The sequence below is a fragment of the Odontesthes bonariensis genome, chromosome 9, assembly GCF_027942865.1.
Source record: "Odontesthes bonariensis isolate fOdoBon6 chromosome 9, fOdoBon6.hap1, whole genome shotgun sequence".
Lineage (NCBI taxonomy): Eukaryota > Metazoa > Chordata > Actinopteri > Atheriniformes > Atherinopsidae > Odontesthes > Odontesthes bonariensis.
The window spans coordinates 26,272,504-26,285,237 of NC_134514.1; the positions used below are offsets into that span (position 1 = coordinate 26,272,504).

Below are 12,734 nucleotides of genomic sequence, written 5' to 3' on the forward strand. Positions count from 1 at the left end.
AGAGAGGGCTAAGCTCAAAAAAAGACAGGAGGTGGCAGCCAAATGTGCCAAATTGACAGATATCTTCTCAAGACAAGCTGGTAGGTTACTGAGAGATATGGATAATAGGCCTGGTTGTGAATTTGATCAAATAGGCTATAACGTGGCAAACATTTTTCAATGTCAACTCAACTGTCATGTCATCTGACAGCTTTTGTTGTTAAATATGTAAAATCTCACAATTTATATGATTTAGAAGTGTATTCCTATATTCAAAGAAGAACCGAACACTTTCTTTACATTCCAGTTCTGATGAACAATTGCTTAACGCTTTATCACGCTTTATCTCCTCATCAACTGTAGCCTGCATTCCCACAGGCGCGCACGGCACATGGTTACTAACGCAATATTAAATAGGGGCGATCACATTTGTTGTTTGATATTTGTTATTAAATGCATCTCAAACATGCAATTAAAATAAATATAATTATTTAAAAGGGCTGTATGCAAATATTGTACATTGTACACGCAGGGACAGGGGCAGTATGGCAGGGCAGGGCTAAGCGCGAGCACGTTGGGGTGTTTAGTTGCCTTTTTTAATTACTGGAGTCTGCATACGCGTTCTATCCGCGGGAATCAGCATCATGTTTCATGTTCAAGCCTTCCCCTCCTATTTATTATAATGTGAGCTGAGCCCGCTCACGCCCGTGCAGGGAATAGACTGTTCTATTTTCAAGTTGCAATGAGCACTTATCCGGACACCGCGCGGGCACGACGCTTTGATGTGAAAGGAAGAATCTGTTTTCTTGTTGATTTCTATCCATTTCGGACTGAACACGAATGTTTTTTGTTTGTTTTATCTTTTTTCATGGACTCAAATTCCTCCTCCATATCAGAGTGGCCTGAATTTGAATTAAATTCCCGGACTGAGAAAATGGCCCACCCCGGCCCTGACTGCAGCCCTCATCCCCGCTGTTGCTACTTCAGTGTCACGCCTTTGATAGTGTTTATTTTCAAATGAATGAAGTGTAGCTACCCACGCCGCTAGCTTTTGTTTTGGGTAAAAGCCAAGCTCCAGGCTGGTTACATTTATGAGGCACACGTGGTCAGGTGTTTCTGTAACATTCCACAAAGTTCCTGTCTCCTCATTAAAGGCTAAAAGTGAAGGCTGAAAAAAAACTGTCAACTTTAAGATTCTAGATAGATTTCAGCAGTCTGTTATTTTCATGTGCTCATCAAAATATGTTAAAAACAAAAGAAATCTATCACATAAAAAGCAGTCAATTCCCTAATCAGCATAATGGTATGAAAACAGAAATCTCTACAGCATGATGGCACACAACTATCTGTTCACATGCTGCTCTAATTTGTTATCTGTGAGGTATTGTCTGAATCAAGTTTTCTTTTCAAGCCTGAGCTGCATTGTTTCCCAGCCTTTGTTCATGCACTGACTGATTATAACAAGCAAATAAATACAATGCATTATACATTTCACTAATTTACTTCACTGAATATCAACACTTTACACTAGGAAATGAGCCACTCTGGCTGATTCCGAGCTTATAGTTTCAAACTAAACCTGCCGAATCATCAGAACATTTATGCTCAGTTTAATTTTATTTATTTTTTTTCCTCCTTTATATTTTTACGTTTTTTTTCCCCTTGCAAAGTAGCTTCCTACTCTCACTATTGAGTGTTTAACTTGGGGATTATATCGCCTTTCACTTTACAGACAAAGGGCCACAGCATCATGCTGGGGTTATGTCGTCACCGTCTTTGGCCGCCAGGCAACAAACTAATCTAACCGTACACTAGGCCTCCCCCACTCTCTACAGATATTTGGAATTCAATAAATAGAGCATGAGCTTTGCTGCAAGATAAAAAAAAAAGACGGTAACCGAATAAGAGGTCACTTTTTTTTTTTTCCAAAAACTGTCAGCCACTTTATCATCAGTTTTAGATAACAAATTTCACCTGACACAAGGGTGGTAATAAAAGCCGGCAATGTTGGAAGTTAATCAAAGCCTGCAAATATACTATAAACTGACAATACTATTGCATGTGAAATTTGAAATGTGTTACTGAATAATGACGATGTCATCTTAGTACTTTCAAAGTAATAAATCTGCTGCTGCATTAAATTAACTGTAAAGGGATTGCCAGTGAATTGGTACACACAAAGAGTATTCCTGTCTTAGCAGAAAATATCATTAGCAGGTGCATGAACAACTATGGATAAAGCAAATAAAAGCTTATCAACTAAATCAGGCTAAGGAAGATGAAAAAAGATAATTTAAAGATGGCCACGTCGTGACCAAAATCTAAAAAAATATTTACAAACTCAAAACGTCCACGCTATCACAAGAGAGTGGTGAAATGGCTTCATTCAGTTAGGCTAAAAACATATTTTGTCAGAGTGTTTTTTAAAAACTAAAACAAAGAGAATAGCTTTCCAACCTAATGACAGTGTTAATACGGTTATATAAGTTCTAGATAGTTTTGTATTATCCATGTTGAAAGTGTTGTCTTCTTTTCTGGGCTACAACTTTGCATTCAGTCAGAATCAGCTTTACTGACCAAGAATATGGACACAAAACAGAACTTAGCTGTATTTCTCTCAGTGCATTTATACCAGCATACAGTTGGCCTCCAGCAGGAAAATATAAACAAAGCTTGACGAAGTTAAGTCAGATCAATTTTATGCTTATATATAATATGTATTTACATGAATAGGGCTTTAGTCATTCCTGAACAGTATAAGAACAAGAAAGCAGAATTCTTACAGTCGGTGTACCAAGACTTGAGATTTATATTCAGTCAACCTGTAAATTATTTCTAAAGCCCTATTCGAACGGGACTAGTTTAATGGGAGGACCTGGGGTAAAGTAATAATAACCTGGAAATCTAGTCCCGTCCGAACGCACCATGTCAGTAAAGATAGCGGAGTATGTCGGTAAACTTTGCCGAGAATTCTACCTCCTGTGAAACGGTCCGGAGTATCTACCATAGGTAATACTAATCCCGTGCGAATGCGACCTTCGGTAATAAGTACGGAATATGACGTCACATCCTTTTAAAGAGAGAAACCATTAGGTGTGTCTGTTTGCAAACATGGAGGTTCTGGATGAAGCGCTGCTTGCAAGCACGCATGGTCGGCGCCATGTCTGTTTACAGATGGGGTTTACGGAAGTGAAATGAAGACGTGCATGGCATCCAGGATGTGACAGTTGTGCGTAACCAACAACTCCTCCCATGTTAGATGAATAGTACAGGGATTTCTTGTCCCGTCCGAATTGGTCATTTCTTCTCCCTGGTGTCGTCTGGTTAACCAACATTACTATACTTCCCCCATTGAACTAGTCCCGTCCAAATAGGGCTTAATACTTTTAATTACAAAACCAGTAACAGGGATGTTTGCGTTTGATCGTTATCAGGATGTTGTTTTTAAGAGTTTTTTTTATGAATTATGATTATTATTAATTAATTGAATTCCAATTGGCTTGAATTGGACTTACTATCTAAGTGCCTTGAGATGACATTTGTTGTATTTGGCGCTATATAAATAAAAATGAATTGAATTGAACTGAAGAGTGAGCGAACATTTTGCTCGAAAAAGACGTGATTAAGCTGCAGTTTGTTGTAGTGTTGGCACTCCTTTAAATGTGCCAAGTAGTTATGTATGTTATGGCCCACTTATGTCCATCAGTGTTGCCGACAACAGATTTTGTTTTCATTATTAAATGCTTTCTGAACTGAGGACAGCATGTCAAAGCTCGTGCCCACAGTTAACTTATATAATAAGTTATTTATATATCAATAGGACCTGTTTTTTGCAATTTCTCCGAAACCAAAAAACATCAATTTAATTGTTGTGTAGACAAGTCTCTACATAGTGATTTGTTTTCCCTTTAACTTTGAAGTGTTAGTGCGAGTGTTTTATCTATAGAGAAAAAAAGAACATTAGCTTACTGCATCTTATCTAACTGTACTGGAAGCTGTCTTCTAAAAATCAAAAATTGAAGCAGATGAAGTTGAGGTTTGTGTGAGAAATCATATTTTCAGCCAAATATTTAAAGAAGTTTAGACATATTTGAGCCAGTTTTTCCTGAGTAGGAAGGTTGTGCATAAGCAGGTTGAATTTTAAGGCCATAAAACAAACAAAAAAATCTTACTCAGTGACCTCTTTAAGCTTTGTTGTTTCTGGCAGCTCCATGAATGAATTTGTGTGTGAAGTCCAAGCTTAGTCAGCAAAGGACATATGAGCATGGAACGTAAACCTTGAGGGGAAACTAGAAGTCACAACAAAAGACTAGAAAACTATTACTTAATTAAGAAAATGTGAATGAATGAACCAGACCTGTCTGCGCTCCTTTCATATTTATTTCAATCACTTGATTTTTTTGTGACAAGATTTTCTTTTAACATAAACCACATCGCCAACAAATGAACAGTAATTGTTCATGTATAATGCTTGTCTAAAAATAGAAAAATAAAAATTTCAATTGCAGCCATCCATCAGAAAAGAAAGAAGAAACCATCGGAAGAAATTAGGATACGTATAGACACATGTGGTTGACAGTTGGCCTCTAGCCTCCAACTTTGTCACTGCTTGCCGGAACATGTCAGGTTAGGTACAGCATTTTAATGTCAGTGACAACAAGAGTTTTTATCCGCCGGAGAATTTCTTGTCAGGGTGTGCTGGTGGATGCTGGGTGGTGAGCATGAAATTCTGAGAAAATAGAAACTGGCAGGTGCAGCAATAACAGCAGCATCGGCACATGTCTGCTGCTTTCCAGGGCACTCTGATATTCTGCCGTAGGAGCATGTGTGAAACACTTTTCCATTTTGAGTAAATGGGAAACAACCACTACTAGATTCATTTGCCATACCTGTATTTGACAAGCGAAAGTGCCCGTTGTGAAGAAATTTCGGTTTGCAGATTCAACGTTTTATTTGGTTTACTGCTTTTTAAAAAGCTTTTGTTGTTACTGCTTTGTCAACTGATGTCTAAGACACCATAACAATGAAAAACTGCACTTTGATCAAATAAAAGCACCCATGGTTATTTGGACCGAAAATATCTGGTCTGTCACCTCTTTTATTACAATTCTTGTAGCTTATCAGTCTTGAAGCACCTGCATGCATCATACACAGACAAAGCCTAGAGAGATGTTTCCAGTCAAATGCACAGATATACTGTAAGATAAATACTTACATTTCATAAAAGAGGTGAGATGAAAAAAACAAATCGTTGGTCTGGAGAAAAGAGCTTTCAATACATAATGAAAAAAAATGTGAAAGTGTGTGAATCAGCATGGGGTAATTGTTTATTTTTGGGATGTTTTTTTAATTTATTCAAGCTAATCCTGACCCTCAGCTAATAACCTTTATGTAGAATATGCAGTTTCATAAACAATCATGACTTAAATCGTGCAAAAGTTAAACAATGTTGTGGTGTCAGTGTATTGCATTTGACGTTAAGGAGAATTGGATGTTTGAATTGTGTGGTGAAAAAAATAGTCCACAATCAAAGTGAAGGCAGCATGTTTTATTAACTGTCAAGCTCATAATTGAAACCTAACACTTCAAATAATATGTCCACCCATCTATAATACTGTCTTTGATGATCTAGTCACAGAAGAAAACAAACATTTCACAAGTTAAATGTAGAAACTAGGTCACCCCTATCTCTCAGAGAGAAAGCTGCAGAAAATGTTCACAGTAGGGGTGGAACGGTACAAAAAACTCACGGTTCGGTACGTACCTCGGTACGGACCCTACGGTTCGGTACATTTTCGGTACAGTGCCGAATGAGGCGTAATAGATATCTGAATCCTGCCTCTTCTACAGTAGAATATGGGCGCATAGCAGATGCGATGTAAATTCCAATTGCTTCGGTAATTTTTTTTGCTCTGCATGTATTCGTATCCAGGGGTTGTTGTAATACATTTGGTAGAGGTAATTGGTCGGGTCTTTTCATGGTTCTATAGAACACATCTGACGGAGGTGTGTGGTGGTCGGTAGCTACGCCCCATGTCATGCTATCACGGCTGAAATGTTTCATCATACCACACAGACAGAACCGGCGCGTGTTTAATAAGTTAAACTTGCACGTTGTCTCCTTTGTCTGCGGCGCGCTGCTCTCCCTTCTTCCTTCATGAAACGAAGAAGTAGCGCCTGCGCTTGATCCTGACTCTCTGTGTGCTCTTCCAGCCTCGATGTTAGACGCCCGATGTGACCATGAACACGGTGGCCTCCCCGCTCTCCATATTAGCTTCTTTGTGGTCTTTTTCTTCTCTCGGGTTTTGTTTTGTTCTGTTTAGTTGTTGAATGTGGCGCTAAACGGCTAACGGCTAACACGTCACCGATGCGGATGGCTGCGCGCGGCGCATCAGTCCCGACCTGGTCCCGACTCATGTGCGAATGCAGACTGAAACAGCTCCACTGGGGAAGGACAGTTATCAGAACGAAATTCGAGTAGGACAGTTCTGATAACTGCATTCTTATAACTACTCTGTCCGAAAGCGCATATCTCTACGGACCAATCAGAGCTTGCATGTGGCAGTGTTTAAATGGGTCCTGAAGGAAACTCTTACAAAATAACAGTTCCGCGTTCAGAAAACTTCTGTACCGTGTGTATTCTGCGTGGAAATGCGCGTACCGAACCGTGACCCCCGTACCGTGACGGTTCGGTACGAATACATATACCGTGCCGGCCCTAGTTCACAGAGCTTCATCTCTTTGATATAACAGTAGGGATATTAGCAATATGGAATGCATATCTAAAAAAGCACATGCTTGATGTTAGTGGGGATGTCATGTATTTGAAGGATTTGTAACTCCAGCAGCATCTCTGGAATAATAGATATTTTTAGTTGTTAGTGTTCAAACACCCCATAACACACTTGAAAGACATGCTAGCTCAAATAGTTCTGGCTGTTTCTACTGTCTTTAATTAGCTAAATATCATAGCCCTATTTGAGCTAACGTGAAAGCAAAGAGGAGATGCTAGTATTGGAAAATTCCAGTAAGATACTGTATATCCTTAAGAAGATGGAGAGTTGAAAGCTTAAAGCATGTTCAGATAAGTAAGACTATCTGAACATTTGTGTTATTTACGTTTTGTGTTATTTTGAAACTGCTTCAGGTAAGGTAGTGGCTAGTTGGCTAACGATTGAGGGATTCATCAAGTGTTTCCAGAAGAAAAAAAAACAGTGGTTGTTAAAACCCCAGACAGTTGGTACCTGCTCAGCCAAATATTTAGGAAAATAATTGCTCCCTACTTTTTCATCCTTTACTTGTTCAGTTTTGTTAAATCCTTGTACAACTGTGGGATTGTGATTATAATTAATTCAACCGGAACTTTGCCAAGATGCATCTGTTTATAATAAATACCATACAATTATGTGTATTTGAACAATATAAGGTCTACGTTAGCTACAATGATTGGTAAAAACCATTAGCTCCATGGCTAACTCTCTCAGCTAACTTAACTCTTTGACAGTAGATGTTTTGTTCTTCCAAGAGTGTCATATATAAGAGACTATGTTTCTGTCTTAGTCAGCAAGGTTCACAAACCTAAATTTAGTGAAGTGTCACTCCCAATGTGTGACATACCACCACATATAAGGACCTTTTGGTGTTATAATGTAAAGCACTAAGTAGCACTGACTTTGAAGTGGGTTAAAAAAAAGTGGATTTAAAGAGCTTATTTTAATCCAAACTAGACTTTTGGTTCAGCCTAACCAAGTAGTTTTGATGCTTAAATCTCACCAGAAAGTAAGTGAGTGAAAAAGTAAAAGAATAGAAGAAAAAAATAGTGTCAGACAAGCCTAATGATGAGAACAAAGCTGAAAAATTAATGAAGGAATTGAAGGTGGGTCTGATTATTTCCATTTCCAACCTCTTACCCCTCAAAGCAGACTTTATCACAAATAGGCTAAACATTGTGAGGCAGATTGCAGTGGCTGGTGCATTTCATGAAACCAGTGTTCTTCCTTCACATAGTTTGGTATATTATAGCAAGTTTTCAAAATATAAAAACTCTATGCGGAAATGAGATCCATAATTTATCAAAATCAAAATCAAATCAAATTTATTTGTATAGCACATTTCATGTACAAACAATTCAATGTGCTTTACATCAAATAAAAGCATTACAGCAGAGAGTGGAAGAAGCATTAAAAAAATTAAAAAAATAAAATAAAACATTTTTTAAAATAAAATTTATGTCATACTTTGTCTGCCTGACCAACCCAGCGCTCTGTAGTGCTTCTACAAAATCGTATAGTAGTACCCAAAAAGTATCAGATATTATCAGTTACGTGGTAGCATGTAATTCAGACCATGGAAATGAGAAGTCGTGGGGAATGCAGCTTACTGTTACACATTATTAGTGCCTCGTTTGTCTTTGCAGCTTAAACTGAAGTGTTTCACACATCTGTTACATTTTGCTTTTTTTGGTTCCCGATAAAGCTGTGATTTGAGTGAGATGGAACTTGTCGTACTTTTTTTATTTTAAAGAACAGCTAAAAAAACTGCAGTAGCTCTTGAAGCTGCTCTTTTAGCTGATGCATTCCTCTAGATGAGGCCTTTCGATGTTTCCCATTCCAAGGCAAGCTTAGCCTGACAAATGTTTGTTTATTTTGCAAATGTTGGATATAATATACCAGTCAAATAGTTTATACTAAGGACAAAATAAAATCCCCCAAAAAACTATTGTTTAATTTATTTGGATTGTTGTTGTTTTTTATCTTATCACTTTCACAAATTTAGTGGAACTGTAGGGAACACTGTGCTGGTCATGGCTGTTTCTGTGTTTGGTTGGCATAAAATCATGAATAATTAACTGATGCTGTCTTTCCACTTCTCTCCATCTTTGCGTGTGTGTGTGTGTGTGTGTGTGTGTGTGTGTGTGTTTGCTTATCTGTCCTCTCTGTGTTCTTGTCACTTCTCATACTATGGGCATATGTGCTACATTTTAATGTTGTGTCTATGTGTGTGTGTGAATGCGAACACATATGCCACATCTCTGACAGGGATGACATGTCAGGCACGAAGTTCCTACCTGGACACTGAGGTGCTGTGGGGCTACCGCTTCACGCCAGTTTTATCTCTGGAGAAGGGATTCTATGAGGTAGACTACAACAACTTCCATGATGTCTATGAGACCAACACCCCCACCTGCAGCGCCAAGGAACAAGCTGCTAAGTTTCGGGATGAACCACTTTTGCCTCAGCTGCCACTCCTCAGCCCTGACCCCAAAACTCATATTTTTGATCCCCTGAACCGCCTGTCAAAACAGGATCCACTTAGCCAGGATGAGAAGAGGGATGAGAGGGATTCAGGGGGTGATAGGGGAGAAACCAATGGCTCGGCTGCTGCTTTGGAAGAGCCACCCCTTGCAGATGGACTGCCTGACTGAAGGGCCACATCAGTCTAAAACCCCAGGAAAGACTAGGCTTCTTCTAATCAATGGCCTGCTTGTTCCATTGCGGTTGATGGAGACAAAGGACATCACTCTCCAGCCCCTGCCTCATGCAGACCTCCTCTGTTAGAGTGTCCGTCTATAGTATAGATTTGTTTCATAGACAAGTTAAGTACACATACAGAGACACACATGTACGATATCTATATCTACTCTTAAAGGCTGGTTCAGATTGTCTGCTCAAGTTGGATTACGTAACAACCCGGTCTCACGGGAAAATGTAAAATAGTCCCAAAACAGAAAACTTTATATTGTCCCGATTAGCACGAATCCTTCATTTTTTCATCCCATGCCACCTAATGCAATTTTCAAAGTATGACTTCTGTAGATTGGGATATGGTATTGTCCATTTGAACACAAGCCACAATGTTTTTCTCACTTTAACCATGTAGTTTTTATTGCCTAACCTTAACCAAAAAGAGTTTGATGCTTAACCTTACCCAAGTAAAACTGCATCAAAAAAGCAACTGAGGTGGTGAAAAACCAATGGTCCACCAAGAGTTGAATCTAAGAGTTGCACTCTAAAACAAAACTACTAGATTTTTTTATCAGGTGGTTTGGCCTGTTGGGGGAAAAAAAAAACAGCAAAATCGTTTGTCTTTGAACGAAAAATCAATAAATTCTGATGTGAGACTGGGTTGCACTGTATCTAAACTTGAAGTTGAACTGGTGGCTACAGTATGACAGCACACCATTGATTTATTAAAGATACTTCAATATTCTCATTTTAGGGCGTGTTCGTTCAGCTTCGTCTCCAATAGCGGTTGTTAAACTGGCATGCTCCTTCAGAAGCAGAAAAAAAGTAAATGTCCACTCATGAAATTTGATGGGAGGGGCAGTCAGTGAAACTGAAACTTGATGATTCAAGTTTTTGAGTAAATATAGCATAAAACATCCATACACTCAAAATGAACGTAATCATTTTATCTAGCATCCCATGTTTTTTCGCCGCGGTTATAAATGCCTCCTCTGCCATGGCTAGGTGACACCTTCTCTCATCCCATCAGGAAAAGACTGCCTTCCATTTCCATTTCCACAAGGTAATGGAGTTTTGCAATTATTTATCATTTCTAAATGTAAGAGATTATAGTTTCCTTTCTCTGCAAGTGATATAAACTTAGTAAGGAATTACTTTCACCTGGGAGGAAAGCTATAAGGTTTCCAATTTGCAAGAAAAGACCCAGGGACTTTTTTTTTTTTAATTCTGAGTCTAATGGCAACTATTTTACACCTTTGTTTTCTTTGATCACATCCTCCCTCGTAGTTGCACTGTCTTAAATACACTCATTGTATCCTAAATACACTCATTGTATGTGTCTGATTGTGACACTGGGAGCCTTGAACCCCAAAATAAGCTAGAACCTCATTTTATATGTCTTTTCAGGGTTTTAAATTACCAGTAAAACACGAAGGCAAAAGCTGATAAATGCCGTAGTCTATACGCTTCTTACTTGACTCTTTTGAAACTTCCTGACTGGTTAAAGATTTTTTTTTTTTTTCACCTTCCCACCGCGCCAACTGAAACGTTAAATTCAAGGCTCTTTTTCTGAGAACATGAAGCACAATTCTCCATGAGGAGATTCCACATTGACCTAACCACCCACCAAGCTACTGCTACTAGCTGATGCATGTCAGTCCTAGTTAAAAGTGACATTCAAATGTAGTTTAAATGATAAAATATGTATGCTCAACTTTAGTTTGAAATGTTCATGACTTTTTATAAAACCATATATATAGATATATGAATATTTCAAATGCTTCACAAGTAAAACGAAATACTCTGTGTTTCTATTCAGGTTTGTTTTGCTTTTGTTTTAAATATTTAAAAAGATATTCAACCTTGGTATTTTTCAGTTGTAAAAATACTAAGTGCACTGATAATAAGATCAAGTATACTGTCTTGTCTAATGAGTTAATTGTCTGACCCACAGATCGTTTGCCTTTCTTGTTATCATCTCCTCTGAGAATTACTTTTAGCTTTTGCCTTGTGATTTGAAGGTCACATTTGGTCCAATCTGCACTTTGATCCTGTTCAGCAAATGACTCCTGCGTTTTTATACATTATGGCCATTTGGAGATTGACTCGTCACCGATGTTTTGACATTTCTTTAACAGACGCAACACTTGTATGCATGATTCAAGCCTAATTCCTCCCTTTGTCAAGTAAGTTTAATACTGTAAACAAATACAGGGTATTTTCTAGGCATGCAAGTTTCAAGATTTCTACAATATGTTAACAGAAATTGTACTGATTATCATGTGTTGAGTGAAAATGAGATTCCTGATTCTTAAATCTTCCACTACCAGTGATGTTAAATTATTTTTTACAGATTTATGTCAAATTGATTTCATTTCATTTGTATTGCGACACTTTATTTCAGCACCCAACTATGTATACCATTTCCTTAACAATACATTTGTTGTTAGAGACAGATCATCTTTCATTCCTGGAATGTCATGTTTTCTGTGTGTTCTCATGGGAATAAACATAATATGGCCCAAAGAACAACATGTTCCTTTTATGTAACGTTTTTGCATGCATGAACAACGGTACAAGAGCATGTGAAGGTGTCGTCATTTTGTATTTTTTCTACTACCTTCATTTAGAGTGAGACGCTACACTCCGTCAGTTGTAGCGTGACAAAATGAACAATTTCACATATGTGGAAAACAATATTGGCTGTGCATGATATGAAGAAAATGAAACAAAATATCGTCCTACCATCAGTGCAGAACAATCTTGTTTAGGACTACAGCTTGAGGCAAAAACTGCTCCATGCATGCAAGTGAAAGATAACATCAAGAGGTTTGTTTCTCCCCCTACTAGGTCTAAATTTTAATCAATGAATTGTACAGAAAACAAGCTCTGGTTTCTCAGGGATAAACACGATTGCAACTGCTGTCCTCAGGACAGCAACCCTGATTCTGCTTTGTGTGTGAGGAGATTGCAGTTACATTTACAAATTACAAGCGCACACCAACCCGGAGGCCAGAAAAATGCCATTTTATGCTTCTTGAAACCCCGAACACTGTTAATGTATGTTTTCTTTACATTGGTAATTTACATTTTTTAAACGTTCCACCCACATTACATTTCTCTTTTTCTTTTGAGAAACATGCACGATCAACTAATAACAAAGCACTTTTTAGGAGGCGTGTGAGGTGGTGGACTTAATCTGAAAAATCTGTTTGACTGTAAAAGGAAACCATCACATGAACACATGAACCAAAAAACTTGCATAATAGATTGAAATACGTACATAAAGTT

The 12,734-nt window shown here is 38.1% G+C and overlaps 1 protein-coding gene across 1 annotated transcript in view; it reads left to right on the top strand.

Moving 5' to 3' along the window:
* Window positions 1-11,975, top strand: part of kcnj5 (potassium inwardly rectifying channel subfamily J member 5) — a 30,226-nt gene extending 18,251 nt beyond the window's left edge. Inside the window, exon 4 of the mRNA XM_075473853.1 lies at window positions 9,018-11,975. Coding sequence (XP_075329968.1) covers window positions 9,018-9,403 — 386 coding nt within the window. The 3' untranslated portion in view covers window positions 9,404-11,975. The remainder of the gene's footprint in view (window positions 1-9,017) is intronic.
* The last annotated feature ends 759 nt before the right edge of the window (window positions 11,976-12,734 follow it).